A 17,969-nucleotide genomic window follows, 5' to 3' on the forward strand; every position below is an offset into this window, starting at 1 on the left:
TCTTCCACCATTCATTTCCTTCCCGCAAAAGAATTTTCAAAACTTTTAGAGTATAATTTATGGATGTTATTGGATTTCAGGAAATGCTTTCTTCCTGCCTATCATCCAATCTTGCACGAAGATGGTGCTGTTTCGAATGGTTTTACAGTGCTATTGATTATGCTTGGTTTGCTAAAAGGGAGTTTGTGGAGTACTTAAATCATGTCAGCTTGGATCACATTCCAAGGCTTACCCGTGTTGAGTGGGGTGTCATAAGGAGGTAAGTCTGTCACTATCCCTAGTGTTGAGAAATTTGGAAAAACAGAAACTTCACAATGCAATTGCTTGTTAATACAGTTCCCTTGGCAAACCTCGGAGGCTTTCTGAACATTTTTTAATTGAAGAGAGGGAAAAACTTAATCAGTATCGGGAGTCTGTGAGACAACATTATACTCAACTTCGTGTTGGTACTAGGGAAGGGCTTGCCACAGATTTAGCACCACCTTTATGTGTTGGACAACGAGTAATTGCCATTCACCCTAAAACAAGGGAAGTTCATGATGGAAAAGTACTTACTGTGGATCATGATAGGTGCAGGGTTCAGTTTGACAGTCCAGATTTAGGAGTTGAATTTGTCATGGTAACTGCATTTTTATAAACATATCAGCATTATAGATTGTTAATGTTCTTTCATTGCGGAAGTCACACGGGCATGTTATTGCAGGATATTGATTGTATGCCACTAAATCCGTTGGAAAATATGCCAGAAACTCTTAAGAAACAAAATCTTACTTTCGATCAATTTTCTTTGGCACCCAGAGGGTCCCAAGGGAATCGACATTTAGAGCTTGGTGGGCCTGAGGTATTCACTTCTTGTGGGTGCGTGGAAAATGCGACAAGCTCTGTGAACATAAACCCGATAAAGGTAAGAATGCTTAGAAATTGCAAATACTAATTTCTTTTATTGATTCTAGATTTTTTTGGTTTGATTTAACATGTTTCTTGTTAATCTCTTTGTTTTATGACTTGAGATTTCAACTTAACACATCGTTTTTGAGGACCCTCTTTTTCCTTCCCCCAAAACCTTCCCTTTTTGCACATTCTTTTTTTAATCAAATACTCTAGGTGTTCATTATTAAGTCTAGAATTAGAATTTTTGTAGCAATAATTTTAAATATTAATCCATAACCAATACAACATATATGGGTTTTGTCCAGGTTGATGCAAAACATACTCTGTTGCATGGTAAGCCAGCTCTTCCGCATGTTGTTAGTGCACATCAGGCAGCCTGTGATCAGCCCCTTGGAATTGCACATATTCAAGGGAGGGAAGCTGATATACGAGCTATGTCTGAATTGAGTCATGCTTTGGACAAAAAGGTTATTACACTACTTTTAGAGATTCATTGTTTATACCCTTTTCAATTCATCTTAATGCTCTTTGATATTTTCATATGAGTTTAGCATGCTCATATAGATAACTAATTTGCTAGCGGATACCTCCATCTCCAAAAAATGATCTCTTTGGATTAAGTAGATTCATATTAGACATATCTATGTTACTCGGACTTGGGTGTGATTGTCAGTTATAGGTCTGTTCAAGTTTTCTAAGTTTTTGATGTATTTAGAGGGTCATATCCTCATACCATATCCAGATGTGTGTTGCACACAAGTGTAAGACATTGGTATTTCATAAAAAAGGATGAGTCCAACTAATATAACGATATCTATATATATATAGGTGAATGTACCTAAGAGGTCCCTCTATTATATGGACCTCATCAACTTAGTCCTATTATTAAATGGATCAATTTAGTCTACTATTAAAAAGAATCAAACAAGGCAAAATTGGAATGGAGTTGACATTTACTGTTAAGGAAATATCATTTACTTTTTAATAATGTTAAAATTTTAAAAGTTTTTATGGTTCTGTAAATGAAATCTTTCATTTAGAATTGAATTGCAATTGAAAAAATTAGTTTCAAGACATTTTTTAAACGGTAAATGTTAACTCTGTTACAATTTAGAATTATTTGATTCTTTTTAATAGTATAGGACTAAATTGATCCGTTTAATAATAGAGGGACTAACTTGATCCGGTTCCTATAATATAGGGACTTCCCTGGTACTTTAACCTATATCTATATATCCATATTTACCACTGACCCTGAATCCGGGTAATATAGGCTGAATTACATGAGTGGGGCTGATCTTTTTCATGTATATATATAAAACTTTGCAGGAAGCTTTACTGTCAGAGCTCAGAAATACAAACGACATAATAGAAATCCAAAATGGAGAGAGTTGTTTAAATGTATCTGAACATTTCAAGAAGCATATTACCACGGTACTTGTACAGCTAAAGGAAGCCAGTGGCCAGGCATGTGGCTTCCATGAATTGTTAAAAGAACTGGTTAAATTCTTTTCATTTTCAAGTTCTCTTCTTTGACAACTTCTGGTTTGATTGTTTTCTCTGCAGGCTTCTTCTGCATTACTTAACTTGCGACAACGTAATACTTACCCTGCAAACCCTCTATTACCATGGCAGAAACACCCAACTAATCTTGATTTCTTAGGTGGCTTGACAAGTTGTTCATTTGATAGTTCACTTATTTCACCAGAAGCAGGGTGTGTTGTAGGTGACATTATTAATGGCTCGAGACTAAAAGCGCGTGCTATGGTTGATGCTGCTATCAAGGTACATCTTTTCATTCTTTGTATAAGGCTTATGGTCTTACACAGATTTGGATACAAGTGTCGAATACAAATACCCCTACATTTTAAGTTTTTTTTAGAAGTAGTGTAACTTATGGTTTACTGAGACTTATCAGTTATCTTGCACTATTTATTCAGGCTCTGTCATCGATGAAGGAAGGTGAAGATGCATTTAAGAGGATCGGAGAAGCTCTGAACATTGTTGATAAAAAGCAGATTACATCCGACATTAGTATGCCAGCGATCAAATCATCGGAGCAGAATCAGGTGAATGGCTCGGTTTCCATTACATCAAAACCAATGCCCACCACCGGTTGGGCCCCTAATCCCAGGTTGCAAGAGGCTTCCAACAAAAATGAGGAACAAGTTCCTTTGGAGCTTATCACATCATGTGTTTCTACTTTGCTCATGATACAGGTAAAACACAGTACCGGAACACTGCATCATACTTTTTTCTTTTAAATTTTGTATTGCAATTTTCGTGCATTCATGTTTTATTCCCTCGTGTTTTAATTAATTTTTCGTGTCTTCTTGTGTTGTATCTTAAAATTATCAAATTAATCTTTGTGCTGATTACCAGAAGACTCACTGCTTCATACCCATTTCTTTATTGCAATTATTTAGACGCAACAGTGCATATATTTGATGTTATATACCCATATTATTTTTCATGTACTTGTAGACATGTCAATTGACGGGTCGGGTTGACTTTAGTCAGATCAATTCGGGTTATGAAATTCTCGGATCACTTTGAGTTAAGATTCTCAGATTTGGGTCATTCGGGTTTGTCAGTCGGGCTTTTCAAGTTGCTTCAAGTTTAGACAGTCAGATTTCCATTTTCGGTCACTTCGAGTTTAACACTTGTTTCATACATGTTTCTTCTTACAATCTTCTTAAACCTAATGATCCATGTGTTCATACTTTTTTTTTTTTCATAAATTCATATCATATTCTAACGTGATAATTGTATCCGTGTAAATTGTATCCTCCGTGTAAATTGTATCCGTGTTTAAAGTTATCGAAAATCGAGATCTTTGTGCTGATTACTGGTTTGTCTTCTAACGTGCAGAGATGTACAGAGAGACAATTTCCACCAGCAGATGTGGCTCAAATAATTGATTCAGCCATTACATGCTTGCATCCATGCTGTCCCCAAAACCTGCCTATTTACCGAGAAATACAAATGTGTATGGGCAAAATTAAGACTCAAATATTAGCTTTAATACCAACTTTAATATGATATTTCTTTTTTATTTTTCCAATTTTAATACAATATTTTTTTTGCAATTAGACGACGATGTTTAATAAAACTGAAATATGAACTTCTAGATTTGTAACTCTTTTCTTATGAGTTACATTATCTTAATTCATTTTCACCCTTTTTTCCCCTTTATAAAGACTATGGAAGATGGTTATGAAGTGTTATATATTGGTGTCATTAGTCAGATTAATACCAATCCTGTTGAGTTGATAGTAGCTCAATTAAAAAAAATAAAAACAATTTGATTACAAGTATTCAACATTTAAAAAAAATACTTATTTATTATCTCTTGTGAGGTGTTTTTTTACATTGACTTTGATATTTTAATTTTATTTATTTTCATTTGCAAAGTGGATATAGAGTTGAGGGAAAAAAAAACGAAAATCTACTTGATGTTCGAAATGTTGGTTTATGAGATACAGGGAACTGAATTTTTTTATTTTTATTTTTATTTAATTTACAGTTTTAATTTTTATCATAAAAATAAATATTTTATATTTAAAATAATAAAATTAACTTTAAAAATCTATATAAAAAATTTATTTATGAAAAATACCATAAAAAAATTATTGATTGTTTTTTTATTTAATTGAAAATGATTTTTAAAAAACTTTAAAATTTTTTCAAACATTATTCAAAATGCATAAAACAAAATTCATTTTGTCAAAATCAATTTAAAAAAAAATTAATATGAAAAAACAGAAAACAAACAGATATCACCCCAAACGGATGTATCATATTAATAAATTTTTAATTTGATTTTACACTTATATATGTGTATGTAAAAGAAAATATTTATATTTTATATATTTTTAATAATAACCACATTAGCTTCACAAATATATGGCATTACCTATATAATATCTGGGAAAGACTAGAACCAACCAAAGAGAGGATCAGAAACTAAAAAACACTACAGTCCTGTGTCCCAGGCCGAGTTTCAAGCCTTAAACCTGTGGATCTTGAACCCGAAATTGCACTCTTCCAAGGCCAGCCAGACTAAAAACAATCTAGTGTCCCAGGCCAAGACTTGAGCTCTATGCCTATGTGGATCTTGAACCCGAAAATGCACTCTTCCAAGTCCAGGCAGCCTAAAAACTACCTTGTCTCACCGGAGAAGACTAGACTTTAAGCCTGCGCGGATCTTGAGCTGGAAATGCACTCTTTCAAGTCCAACTAACCTAATATCACAGGTTGAGACTCGAGCTTTAGGGCTGTGCCGATCTTGAACCGGGAAATGCACTACATAATGTCAGGGACTGTGTGGATTATGAACCCAGAAATGCACTCTTCCAAGTCCGGCTGCTACAGTTACACCCTTCCTTTTCCCTGTTAGCATAGTCACAGACAATGATGCTACAACAGCAATATGGTTGAGTTGATTATTGAAATGAAGGTGGGGAAAATTGAATTCACAATTTACAGATTCTTTTCTTGCTCATTGAAAATTTCTATCCTAAAAACGGATTGGGGGTTGCAGTTACGAAGCCCCGTCAATCAAAACAACCAAGAGTCACAAATAAGATCATTCACCATGGGACGAGGGGTCGCGTGGAGGAGCTGATAGAAACAGGACTCGATGAAATTAATAGATCTTCCTCAATGCCGCCACATTAAAGTGCTCAAATGGAATTACTTAAGGCTCAACCTTTATGAGCTAAACACCAAGCAAGAACCTAAAGACATCACTTAATGAAATAATTCCTTCAACTCGCTTGCTGCCAGCCTCCACAATCACGAGTCTCCTAGTCCCTGAAGACATAGAAGCAACAAAACAGCAGGACTAAATCACGTTGAAGAGATTTGGAAACTTGAGATAATTATAAGAGAACAAGCTGCAGCATAAGTAAGGCTTAATTGAATGAATAGCCCTTAAACTATTCCTCTTTTTTGAGTTAGGTACCTGAGCTGTTTTTTGGGTCGAACCAGGTACCTAAACTATAATACCGTAACCATTATGGGCCCCAACCGTTATCTCCATTTAAAAAAAGCCACTTCAACCAATCAGGAGTTGTCACATAATTAAAATCTTATTTTCCCTTAATTTAGTTAAAAATTTGAAAGAAAAAAAAAGAGAAAATAATTAAATGAAAAATTACAATTAAAATTAAAATTAAAATTAAAATTAATATTAAATAAAAATTAAATTGAAAACAACTCTCTTCATCTTCCTCATCCCAGAATTTACCATTGGAAATAAAAAAAAAAAGCTTCTCAAATGATTAGTAACACCAACAACAACAAAAATTCCAAAAAAAAAAATTAATAAAAAAGCTAAAATATTTGAAAAGTTAAAGAGATGAACCTGGACATGGAGATATAGAGCGAGAAAAGGTTAAAAAAAGAAGCTTTGGAGAGGCTAATGAACGAAAACCATGAATAATAGAATAAGAAGAAGTTGTTGAATGCACTTTCTCAGGGATGTACGTATTCCTTCTAATTAACAGTCAAAAGAAAGACCCAAAAAACTTCATGCACTTGCTTTCAATTTGGTAAATTTCAAGCCATTAAAGAAATACTCAGATTCAAAAAATATGGTGAACTTTGAAATCCTACAGCTTTGAAATATCCAGTTTCCAAGAAATACCCAAATTTCTCTTAGTATTTTGGTTTTGGGTTTAGATTTTTTTTTTAAAAAAATTCGGTATATTTTAAGTTTTTTTCCTAAGATTTAAAGCAATTAGATGGTGATGGAGGTTTGATGGTAATGAGATTAGATGATAATAGTAGATGGTAGATCAAGATGATGGAGGTTTGCTGGTATAGTTTGCAAGTAATGGGGGGTGGATGAAGTCATGAAGATGGAGAAGATGGAGAGAGAGAGGGGGATATTTTATTTTAATTTTTATTTAACAGTAATATTTATTTATTTATTTTCTTTTTTCAATTTTCTAGTTAAATAAAGAGCAAATAAAATTTTAATTATATGTCAACTCCTAATTGGCTAAAGTGTTCTTCTTTCTAATGGAGATAATGGTAGGGCCGATAATGGTAGGGCCTCTAATGGTTACAGAATTATAGTTTAGGTACTCGGTTCAACCAAAAAATAGTTTAGGTACCTAACTCAAAAAAGCACTATAGTTTGAGGGCTGTTTATTCAATTATGCCCGTATGTAAATATAAACAAAAGAGAACGTCTGGAAAAGGATACCTGGATTTGCCAACCGCTCCATCACTTTGTGCAAAGTATCTGATTGTAGACACATTTGACATCTTTGTCCATTGAAAGAGTTTGCATCTTGCTCCAACTGCAAGGCCTGCAAGAGTGAGTATCACAAAATTCTTAAGAGGTCTTCGACATTTCAGCCTGATAAGAAAAGCTCCATTTCCATCTTTGCATTCAACTTAATAGGCACTTACTGCACATACAATATTTCAGAATTACCTGATGAATACTCATGTCTTCGAGACGAACCTGTGCGTAAGCTTTATCCTTTGCCAAAGTGGTTATATCACTGTCAAGCACACATGCGGATAACTTTCGTTAAGGAACATAAATTAATCAGTTTTGCATCCAACATTTTATTGTTCTTATAATTTTCATTTCTGAACTAAACAAAAAATGCCATTACCTTCTTGAATATATATCAATCAACGCGTTATTCTCATCCACTATCGGTATCGAACTTACCTCGGCTGCAAAACAAGGAGTGATATTGTAAGATGAAAAAGAACAAATACCAACTATCACTTATAACTCTAATGGACATCCCTCCCAAAATAAAAGAATTAGTAATACAATAACACCTCTAAACAAGGTCCATCCGTATCTACAATATATGACTAGTTATTTGAACGTTCACCAAGACAACTAAGGTAAAAAGCTCAACACGCAATGAAAAGATGTAGACGAAAAAACATCCCGAATCCAACCTTACAAGAAATAATGCTTGAAACAGTCCATTCCTTTCTAAATTACTCACTAAGTCATCATTTCTATCTTATTGTACTACATGAAACATCAGCAGCCAACTTCTTATTTTTCTCAAAGTAACCATGTCCGACATGTGCCCATGCATATCTAGACACGGCCTCGGTTAAGGGATTTGAAAATTTTTCAGGCCATAGGCTGGCCCATGAACACCTCTACCCATCTCTGGCATTGACACTCAAGCCAAGTAACATGGATCAACAGTGGAAAACCTTAAGCACAAAGGCTGGAGGTTACCTTGCACTAACAATGACAGAGCAGCACCAAGAGAGGCATTTGGTCGCAGCATTGCCAATGGCCGACGATTTGATTCCCCGATTTTTGGTACCTGAGTACCCAAGGGAATTGAACAAATTGGTTGTTGAAGAATGGGCAAGGAGCTAGAAGAATGTTTAAAATGTCTGCAAATACCTGCAAATTAGGTTCGGGTTAGAAAGAACTCATGCACCCTCAACAAACAAATATGAAGTCAAGTACCTTCAGCTAACAACAAAGTTAAAAGTTTACATTTTAGGATTTCAGACAAGGTGGCAAGGTGTAGCAGCTGCGGAAACAAACCATCTGGTGACGAAGAGTGAGTGATGGGAACCGTAGCTACATTACCGTTCAAAATCTTCAAAGCAACATCCTTCAAAGAATCATGCGGCCCAGCCTGCATACAGTGGTACTAAATGTTACCGTACAGATAAAAAAAACTAACCCAAAAATTTAGATTGACTTCAATAAAGTCCAAGGACTAACAAATATTAGCAAAAGAAGTCTGAGAAAATACAAGATAAATAGAATTACAACGGGATTCTTTATAAACATGGGATTGGGTAATTGTTCTAAATTTTGGGAGAAATATCAAAGATTGCATAACCTTAGTAACATGAGAACCTGAATAATCGTTCCTTCCAAAAGCTGGAACTGCTGGACTAAGACGTTACCATCTCTTTTTCATGAATATATCCCAAAAGGTCATCCAAAAGCAATAGGTCAAGAACTTAAGATCACATGGTAAAAAAACAGCTCATCCTAATAATTTAAACAATTAAATAACCCATTTTTCAAGCCAAAAGCAGTAGTTTAACTTTTAAAATTCCATTTAGAAAAAAAAATGAAGAGCTGAAAATCAAGTAGTATTGAGGTAAGTTTACCACCACCTTCATGAACAATCCAAAAAAAAATGTAAATAATCAGAGGCAAACATGAATGGTGAACCAGATATATTAGATAACCAAGTAAATGAAAGCCCTTACACAAACAAGACGTCTAGGATATGATCTGGCATTGCCATCCATCTGTCTGCTAATATGCACCTTTCCCTCCTTCCAAGCTGATATCGTGTGCGTCTCCAATTCTTCTTCTGTCAAATCCGAACCAAGATTCCCCAACTGTCCTTCAAAATACATGTTAAACATACTCAAAGGTACACTGTTGCAAATAAGGGGAAATAACAGGTATTTCCACATTTCAACTTGCAGTATTTATGAGAAAGCTTAAAAACATCCCATTAGTACTCCTATAAAATTATGTTACTTTATCCACTGCTTTACAGTGATTTAAAACATTTGATTAGCTGTGGAGGACAACAGGTAATCTCTAGCCAATGAAACTTTCACCAAAATATTTTACATAAAGAACTACTTCAGTAGTTCATTGAACGATTCTCTCTCTATCAAAAATAGGTAATCTCTAAGCCATTGTTGTTATAAGGTGTCTTGATGTCATATGATGACTTGTATGCTCAACCACTTACTATAAAATACAAGAGGCTACCCCACTGTCAGGTGGCTCTCTGGTTTTTCCTTCCTATATTCCTCTTATTCTTTCTCTCTCCCCCAATAATGGAGATCTCTAAGTTCAGCATAATAAGAAAGAAGCATGGTTAGTTTCATGCCAGAATTCCATTGAAAGTAACAGCCACCCATCTATTTCATCAAAGTTCATATCTGTAATCCATACAACGATGGGTCTCTAAACAGAATTTGCCCTTAATAAAATTGCTTTTTTTCCAATTACAAATAAAGTTTTCCTTAAGCTTCTTACAGCTTAGATTAACATGTGAAAGGAAAAATGAAAATCTTTTTCTTTCAAACTTACCTCTCTTAAGATAAGAATAAAGTCCAGAGCACTAAGGACTCCAACAAACTGGGCCTTGCAAGAATCCCAGAGAGGAGCCACGGGAATTCCCTGAAAGTAGCATAAATCAACAAAGTTTATATCTTTGCTGATAATCGTAGGTGAAATGTAAAGACTATACAAGTTGCACACCGATGTAATCATTAAAAACTCTAATAAAATGTAAATGACTTATTCCAAAGGAACTAGAGAAAGGAGAATTACTTTACTTCAGATAAGATGCATACAAAACATAAAAGGGAGAGAAAAAAAAAAGGAAGCAGTAAAAGGGAAAAAATTGCATGCACTACAAAGTTATCTTCTCTCTCGATGACAGACTTAAGAAAGAGGGAAACATTTGAAGTAGAACCTTCATTTGGAATGACTGTGCATATCTTTCCTATCCGCATGTTTTTAAGTCTTTAATGAGATTCACCTGTTCATGCAGAATATGGAATGCTTGCTTCACAGCTATATCAACATCCAAGGCAACGACCTGCGACAATGGACACATTCAGATAGAATTAGCCTCAAGCAACCCTAATAAATTACCACATAAACAGCTCCTAGAGAAAGGTAATGCATTCAAACCTTGCCTGACTCAGGAAGCAACTCATATGCCGTGTGTCTTGACAAGAAAGCAGCTATACGATGACGAGAGACCTCCAAATCTGCATTGGATATTGTTGGAGCCGCTTCCTACAAGTCACCCATAAATGAACTTAAGTCTTATCCATCTAAACTCTTAACATATTACAATAACTTTTGGCTTGATTCCTTTACAAAAAGCACCTCAACACTTGATAAAGGACTGACAAAAAGTGACAACTTAAAAGAGACTAACGTGAACACCAAAAATACTAAAAAAAGAAGTATTTAAATTGTTTAAGAAAGAAGTATACCATTTGACTAGAAACATCATCCAGGTCCATATTGGACCTACCTGGCGTCTCAGGACTAAAACTTGGAGAAAGCATATCTGGTTCCCTAGCTATAAAGATAGTGTTAACCACACCATAATCACCAATTACAAAAGGCTGGTGCTCATCATGCCGCCATTCTTTATCAACAAAAAACTTAAACTGCCAAGAAAAAAACACGAATATTTTTCAGATAGGAATAAACATGCACTCTGCAGGAAGACTACATATGCATCCATATGATGCAGCATAGAGATGAGCAAAGATATACAGAGCTTTCCTTCATGCATTCTCCTACTCTTCAATTAGTACACAACACGCTTCAAATAGAAAACAATCATAAAACTTGTCATATTTGTTAGATAACAAAACGTCAACACATATGGTAAAGCAGCTCATGATCTATTTGAAGCTACAGCTTATAGAGCTTAATTTACCATCACTAGGGATCGAGGATAATCTCTGCGATGTACTTAATAACTCAACTGGGATCTCATCAAAATAGTGTAAAGGTACTTGCAGCATTTACATCCAATGAATTATCAGTACCATTTCGATGATTGCTCAAATTGGAGAGGAGAGATTTAAAATCAAGTCTCAACATTCAAGTGCTCTGAACAGGAGAAAAGAGTTAACTATGTTCTTTAAACAGGTTAAATTCTTCTACAAGGAACAGGCTGGACCAAAGATTTTATCTGAAAATATACACAACCATTTAAAAAACCAAGAACATTGTACCATATTATCACTTAGAATCCAGTTCCAAATATGACTTTTCCAGTCTAAAGTTTGGGACTTCGCAGCTAATATCTCTCTCTCACACACACACATAAATAAAGAAGAAGAAACTGATTAACCTGATGGTATCCAGGGCTCAAGCTACAAATAACTTGAAATACAGTGGGACAACCCTCCATTGGAGACATAGGAATATGCTCTGACCATCTGCGCACAAAATGATACAATCAATAGCCAATGTCCAACTTATATTAGTTTTTTTTTTTTTTTTGGGGGGGGTTGTGAGCTTCAAATATAATAAATTTAAATCACAGGTTTAAGAGGCCAAATAAAAAACCAAAATTGTGATATTTGTCAGCTCACCTCGTAAAGGAGCCACAGAGAAACACTCTACTTCCCCCATAAGGCCAAACGAAGCGCATTGGAATCAAAAGTGACCTTGAAACTCCACTGTTTCCATTGCCACTATCTGGAGCAGAAGCAAACATTTCCTCCCCAATTTACACAAATACCAAATTATGTGTCCACCAGAAACTCAAATGCAACCAATTCCCCACTTGGTTTTTTTCTCCTCTTTTCTCACCAGGAAATCACTAAAACTCAAGCAATTTAAAGCATTTAACAAATTTTACCTCAACTGATCAAGATTAGTAACTTAAAATCATTTAACTTTTTTTTCAATAGGGATCCTTTACAACCAAGAGCAGAGGACCCCTTAATGCATACTAATTAGAAGCCACCAAATCAAAACCAACCCAATAAAAATATCTTCTTTTTTCTAACTATTACCACACAAAAACCCCTAAAATCTCCAAATGAGAAGCTCTTACAAATCCATTACAAGTTTCAATAATCCTCCACATGTGACACCCACAAAACCCAATCGAAACCTTCAGAAATCAACAAATTCAATTCCCAAAAGTCAACAACTCAAATGGCTATTACAAGTCCAACCTAAAATCCCACCCCCGGAAATGACGACCATAAAAAAACCCAATTGGAGCTTGATCCGGGACCAAAATAAAAAATTTAACAATGAATTCACCCAAAACCCTAAAAGAATGACAGTTTGTGTGGGTTTTTTGAGTGGACGATTTTGGAAAATGTAAAACGTAGGGAAAAAAGTGAAGAAAAAAACCCCTAACTTGGATAGAGAAAGATTAGAGGGAAGTTGACACTGGTTGGATCTTCGAAAGATTTTGTAGCCTCTCAGTGAAGAATCTGATTATGAATAAAGATTTTTTTTTTACAGTTTAAAATATATTAATGTAAATATAAAAATAAATAATAAGTTTAAAACAATAAGAAAATGTGAATAATAATAAACTACACTCTGTTTACTACTTTTTTTCTTTAAAAAAAAACACTTAACTAAAAAAAAATGCAAAATTATCACTCAAGCTCTATTTTTTGTCGCCAGCCATTAACAGGTTAACCAAAAGATAACATGACAGTTATAAATATTTGCATATGTTAATTTGATTTTAATTTAAAAAAACAATTCAAAATAATTACGTATAAAAAATTATACAAAATTTAACAATTAATTTTAAATAATAGGATTCCAGTTTCAGAACTAAAAAAATTATTTCTTTTCTTCTCCCCCTCCGTCTTCCTCTTCCACATCATTTCTTCTTCTCCTCCTCCTTTTTTTTTAATTATTAAAATAATCACTTTTGTTTTATCTTATGTCACATTTTAATCATTTAGTTTATTAGTTGTAATATTTTAATCACTGAGCTGTTAATTAATGTTAACTGTGTAACAGTAAATTGACGTGGCATGTTAAATCATTTCAAACAAAAAATTTTGGTTAAATTATACAATAGGTGTTCATAGTTTTTTTCTTTTATGTCTTTTTAACTTTCTTTTTTATTTTCTTTATTTTTCATTCTCTTCTCTTCTCTCCCTATTTTTCTCCCTTCTCTATTTCTTTTAACATAGTTTTTTTTATATTTTCTATTTGTTAAAATTAATCCCTATACTTTTATTTTTTTAACAAATTTTTTTTGAGTGAGGCAAGTTTTTGAACTAGTAGAAAACATAGAAAAACTATGTTAAAAGAAACGAAGAAGGGAGGAAAACAGAAAGAGAAGTAGAAGATAATGGAAAATAAAGGAAAAAAAGTTAAAAGAACATAAAATAAAAAAATTAAATTGCACAAATTGAAAAAATATAGGGGCTAATTGTAAAATTTATGCTAAAATTTTCATTTGAAATGATGATTTAATGTACCATGTCAACTTACCATTACACCGTTAATGGCAATTAACGACTTAGTGACTAAAATATTACAATACGATATTATAAATGACCAAAATAAAACCCAAAATAAATAAAAGTGACTATTTTAATAGTTTAACCTCTCTTTTTCTATTTCTTTCTTCCAAATGTGTTTTATGTTCTTCGTGAAAAACTAGAACCCAAAATCCGATAGCCAACATCTGTGTCACCTATCATTCACAGGCCATCGATTACCAAAGCTAGTTAGTAAAGTCATTGTTCAATCAAAAAATCTATTCTCAGGTCGCTTGGAAGGAGTGACCTAAGGCGATATTGATGAATAAAGCATATTTAGATATAGAGATAAAGGGGGAGTTCGGGTCAATGATGTTAGCTGGGTTCAACTTAATGTTAAAGAGTTTGTCTCTATTGGATTAGGTCAGGTCAGGATTATTTTTTTAATAAAAATTTTAAATTAATAAATATAATATTGCACCTTAACCTTTTGAAAATTATAAAAATATAAATTATTAAAATTACAAAATTACATTTTACTATCATAAAAATATATAATTTAATTTTTACCTTAAAAATTAAAATTAAAAGAAAGAGAAGAAAGGTGAAGGGTGAAGGGTGCTTCCGTGCTGAAACCCATATTTTGTTGATTGAAAAAGCTAGAAACAAGGTTTCTATTGTAACTTTTCAACATACAAAACGATGTAATATTTTAAGAGTTACTAGTTTTAAAAAGGCAAAAATAGTTTCATAACAAATGTGCATTACATTATAAATAAAATAAATTGTTGGTACATTCATAACTAAGTTAGTATCCGATTAATGGATGAAACTAATTAAATCACCTCTTTAATATATAATTAGAAATTTTATCACACGCATACATGTATTTAAAATGAAATTCTAACGAAAAAATGAAATTAAGAATATTAAATAAATACAATTATTTATTATTGTTTTGTTATTAATTTTAAGTTGGTGTCAAATTAATTTGTAATGCTAACTCAATTAACAACTTTATTAGTATACACAAATATATTTATTAAAGTTTCATATAAAAACTTAAAATTCTTTTAGTTTAAATGGTAAATGAAAAGATTTTATATATAGAGTGTTTTTGATTTGTTAAGTCTCATTATAAACAAATTTTTATTGATTTATAAAAATTAAAAAAACCCAAATAATCATAAAATTTATTTTGCAAAGTAACTTTTTTTTATTTATAATTTTCTAATTGAATTGATTACCAAAAGGCTTAATAAATAATATAGATATATATTCTATAGACAAAAATTATAATTTTCTATGTTGATTTGCAATTACTAAAATGGAGTTTTATTTTAGAGTTTGGAAAATTTTTAATATTTTTTGTAATGATAATTAGACCTGATCATGGGTAGAGCTGATCATGGGCCGGGCGGCCCGGCCCGGCCCGAAGGCCGGTTCGAAAAATGGGAGGGTTTGGGTAAAAATATAGGCCCGAAAAATAGGCTTGGGCAAAAAAACGAGGCCCGTTTAGAATACGGGCCGGGCCTCGGGTAAGAGTTTTGTGGCCCGGGCTCGGCCCGGCCCGACCCGAATTATATATTAATATATATATTTTTTATTTCTTAAAATTATTTTAAATTTTTAATATAACTATTTTTTATTATATTGTTAATTTGTGTATTGTTTTAGTATTATTTTTATTTGTTTTAATATTTGTTTTTATGTTTTTAAATATATTTGATTTATTATATTTTTAAATTTTTTTATTTAATAAAATAAGAAAAAAAATTAATATGGGCCGGGCCGGGCCGGGCTCGGGCTTAGTAATTTTATTTCGGGCCAGGCTTGGACAAAATTTTAGGCCCATATTTCGGGCCGGATCGGGCCCGAGCCTAGTAGATGGGCCTAAAATTTTATCTTGGCCCGTCCCGGCCCATGATCACCTCTAATCATGGGTCAATTCATCTATCTAGGCCTGAATGTTCATCTGAAAAGTGGGAAGATTTTGGTAAAAATATATGCTCGAAAAATAGATTTGGAAAAAAATAAGGTATGTTATTGGATCCGACTAGAATTTGACTATTTTTTTTCCTGCTACTGTTGTTTTGTTGTTTTACTACCATTTCACTATTATATTGTTAATATTTTATTGTTATTGTTTGGATATTGTATAACTCTTGTTTTATTGTTAATTTTGTGAATATTTTTGAAGAACTATTTTTGTGTTATTTAGGTATAAATTTTTTTAATGTATTTTCAATTTGTTGAGAAACATTTATTTTAATGATTTTAGTGTATTTGAAAGATTATATTTTTTAAATTTATTTTTATATAAAAAATTTAAAAAATTAATACGGACGGGCCAAACCAAGCTCGAATTTAACATTTATTTGGGTGAGACTTGAGTAAAATTTTAGCCTTTACATTAACAATATTGAAATCCTCGTTTTGTACTCCTTCAATACAACTTGGTAAATGAGTATATTTAGTATAAATAAATAAAATTACATTAATTTTAACTTATATTTTCCTTGAAAAGCAAAAAAAAAAGTATTTTTTTTTAATTTTATCAAATATAAAAATACATAAATATCCTTTAAACGATATTTGTTACACGTTATAGCAAATGAAATTTTGTTAATTTCCTAACTGAATTGGAAGCGGGTTGAATAATGATACCAATTCAATTCCCTCCTGAAATATACGGTGATATAGATGTATTTCAATTAATTTTACTGATTTCTAGTTTCTACCCTCGTACTTTATGATACATTAAATTAGGATGAAGCTAGAAATTTACTTTCGGGGACAAAATTAAATTATATTTTTAAAGGGGTTAAAGTATAATCATTGTATTAACATATTATTTCAAAAAATTTTAAGGGATTGTACAAAAATTTTACCATATTAAAGAGCTAAAGCACAATTTAACCATTATATTAACTTAAAGATTCAAAACCTTACAAGGACTACAAAGAAATTTCACCATTTGGTCCCGTCCCCGCTCTAAATCCTAGCATTCACATTTGAACTACAAAACGTGTTTTCAACGATTTCTTCGTATTTTAATTTTTTCTTTTTCCAACAGCAAGAGTTCAGATCCAAACTTGCGAACCTAAACACCCACATCCATAACTTCCTCCATTTAAAACTACATCAGCTCTTAAATCCTTCTAGAATCTTCGACTGATACAAATATTTTAATTATAATTTATATAAATTTTAATTTTTTTTCTAACATACAAATAATGTACCATAAAGATGATTTCGAGGCTAGGCTTGAAATTTTTATAAATTAAGTTATAGTCCAATACATGGACCATCCAAATGAATTTGAGTCTAGGTTTTAATGGTTTCACCGTATCAATTGGTGCTTCGTTGGTGTTCCAACAATAGATACGTGCGTTGTACACCAAATTTTAGTTTGCATGGGATATAGCGGGTTCGTAATGTGGAGGTGGAAAGTGATGACGTCATTCTCATTAACCTTCTCTAAAATAGTGTTGTTGTGGACAATAACTTTGTTGCGCTACAGATTTGCATGCGTTGTGTGAGCGTAATTGGAACTTATGTTTAAAGATATATTGGTTGTGCTTTAAATTAAGTTGATCGTCTATCACGGATCGATTCTGCCCAACTAAATGAGTTCTATGTTTTCCATACAACTCCGATGTTGATTGAACTTTTGTTGGTTGCTTATCAAACAATTATGTATAAAAAGGGACATTCATTCTCCTTTCACGTAACACACCCAAATCATGATTTTTTTTAAGAATAAATCTCAAAATTATAAATGAATTATAGTTTAATGTGCAATTGTATACATGAACTTTGATTTTGTGCAACTTTATATATAAAATTTTGATTTGATCCAATTCTTATAAATTATTAACACAATTAATGATATAACATCATTTTATATTTATATATTACATACATAAATAATTATATTTATCTAATATAAAATTTTTTTTGCTTAAACACATTCGACGTTTTGCGTTGAAAGGGACTTCATATGGAGTCTAATTGCCGTCTTTGCGGAGCGGATTTGAAACATACCGATTATATATCCCATAGGCGCCCTTCTGTAGTTGGTA

At 32.6% G+C, this 17,969-nt stretch overlaps 2 protein-coding genes across 5 annotated transcripts in view; one reads left to right on the plus strand and one right to left on the minus strand.

The window, feature by feature from the left end:
* Nucleotides 1-3,983, plus strand: part of LOC107930936 (protein ALWAYS EARLY 2) — a 9,478-nt gene extending 5,495 nt beyond the window's left edge. For 2 of the 4 annotated variants that reach the window (XM_016862700.2, XM_016862702.2), the window contains exons 13-20: nucleotides 81-259; nucleotides 337-619; nucleotides 704-904; nucleotides 1,197-1,358; nucleotides 2,221-2,358; nucleotides 2,458-2,676; nucleotides 2,832-3,110; nucleotides 3,763-3,983. In XM_016862700.2, coding sequence (XP_016718189.2) covers nucleotides 81-259; nucleotides 337-619; nucleotides 704-904; nucleotides 1,197-1,358; nucleotides 2,221-2,358; nucleotides 2,458-2,676; nucleotides 2,832-3,110; nucleotides 3,763-3,933 — 1,632 coding nt within the window. In that variant the 3' untranslated portion in view covers nucleotides 3,934-3,983. The remainder of the gene's footprint in view (nucleotides 1-80; nucleotides 260-336; nucleotides 620-703; nucleotides 905-1,196; nucleotides 1,359-2,220; nucleotides 2,359-2,457; nucleotides 2,677-2,831; nucleotides 3,111-3,762) is intronic. The other 2 variants (XM_016862703.2, XM_041080148.1) reach the window with 1 other exon arrangement.
* A 753-nt stretch (nucleotides 3,984-4,736) lies between these two features.
* Nucleotides 4,737-13,067, minus strand: LOC121209459 (sucrose nonfermenting 4-like protein). The gene is made up of 13 exons (XM_041080149.1): nucleotides 12,010-13,067; nucleotides 11,766-11,853; nucleotides 10,891-11,070; nucleotides 10,580-10,687; nucleotides 10,425-10,484; nucleotides 9,971-10,060; nucleotides 9,127-9,261; nucleotides 8,393-8,537; nucleotides 8,123-8,296; nucleotides 7,527-7,590; nucleotides 7,340-7,409; nucleotides 7,106-7,211; nucleotides 4,737-5,706 (listed from the first exon to the last, which is right to left on the minus strand). Exons 1-13 carry the CDS (start codon nucleotides 12,132-12,134, stop codon nucleotides 5,612-5,614), a joined length of 1,440 nt encoding a protein of 479 aa, XP_040936083.1. The 5' UTR covers nucleotides 12,135-13,067; the 3' UTR covers nucleotides 4,737-5,611.
* Between the last annotated feature and the right edge of the window lie 4,902 nt (nucleotides 13,068-17,969).

The sequence above is a fragment of the Gossypium hirsutum genome, chromosome A11, assembly GCF_007990345.1.
Source record: "Gossypium hirsutum isolate 1008001.06 chromosome A11, Gossypium_hirsutum_v2.1, whole genome shotgun sequence".
Classification (NCBI taxonomy): Eukaryota; Viridiplantae; Streptophyta; class Magnoliopsida; order Malvales; family Malvaceae; genus Gossypium; species Gossypium hirsutum.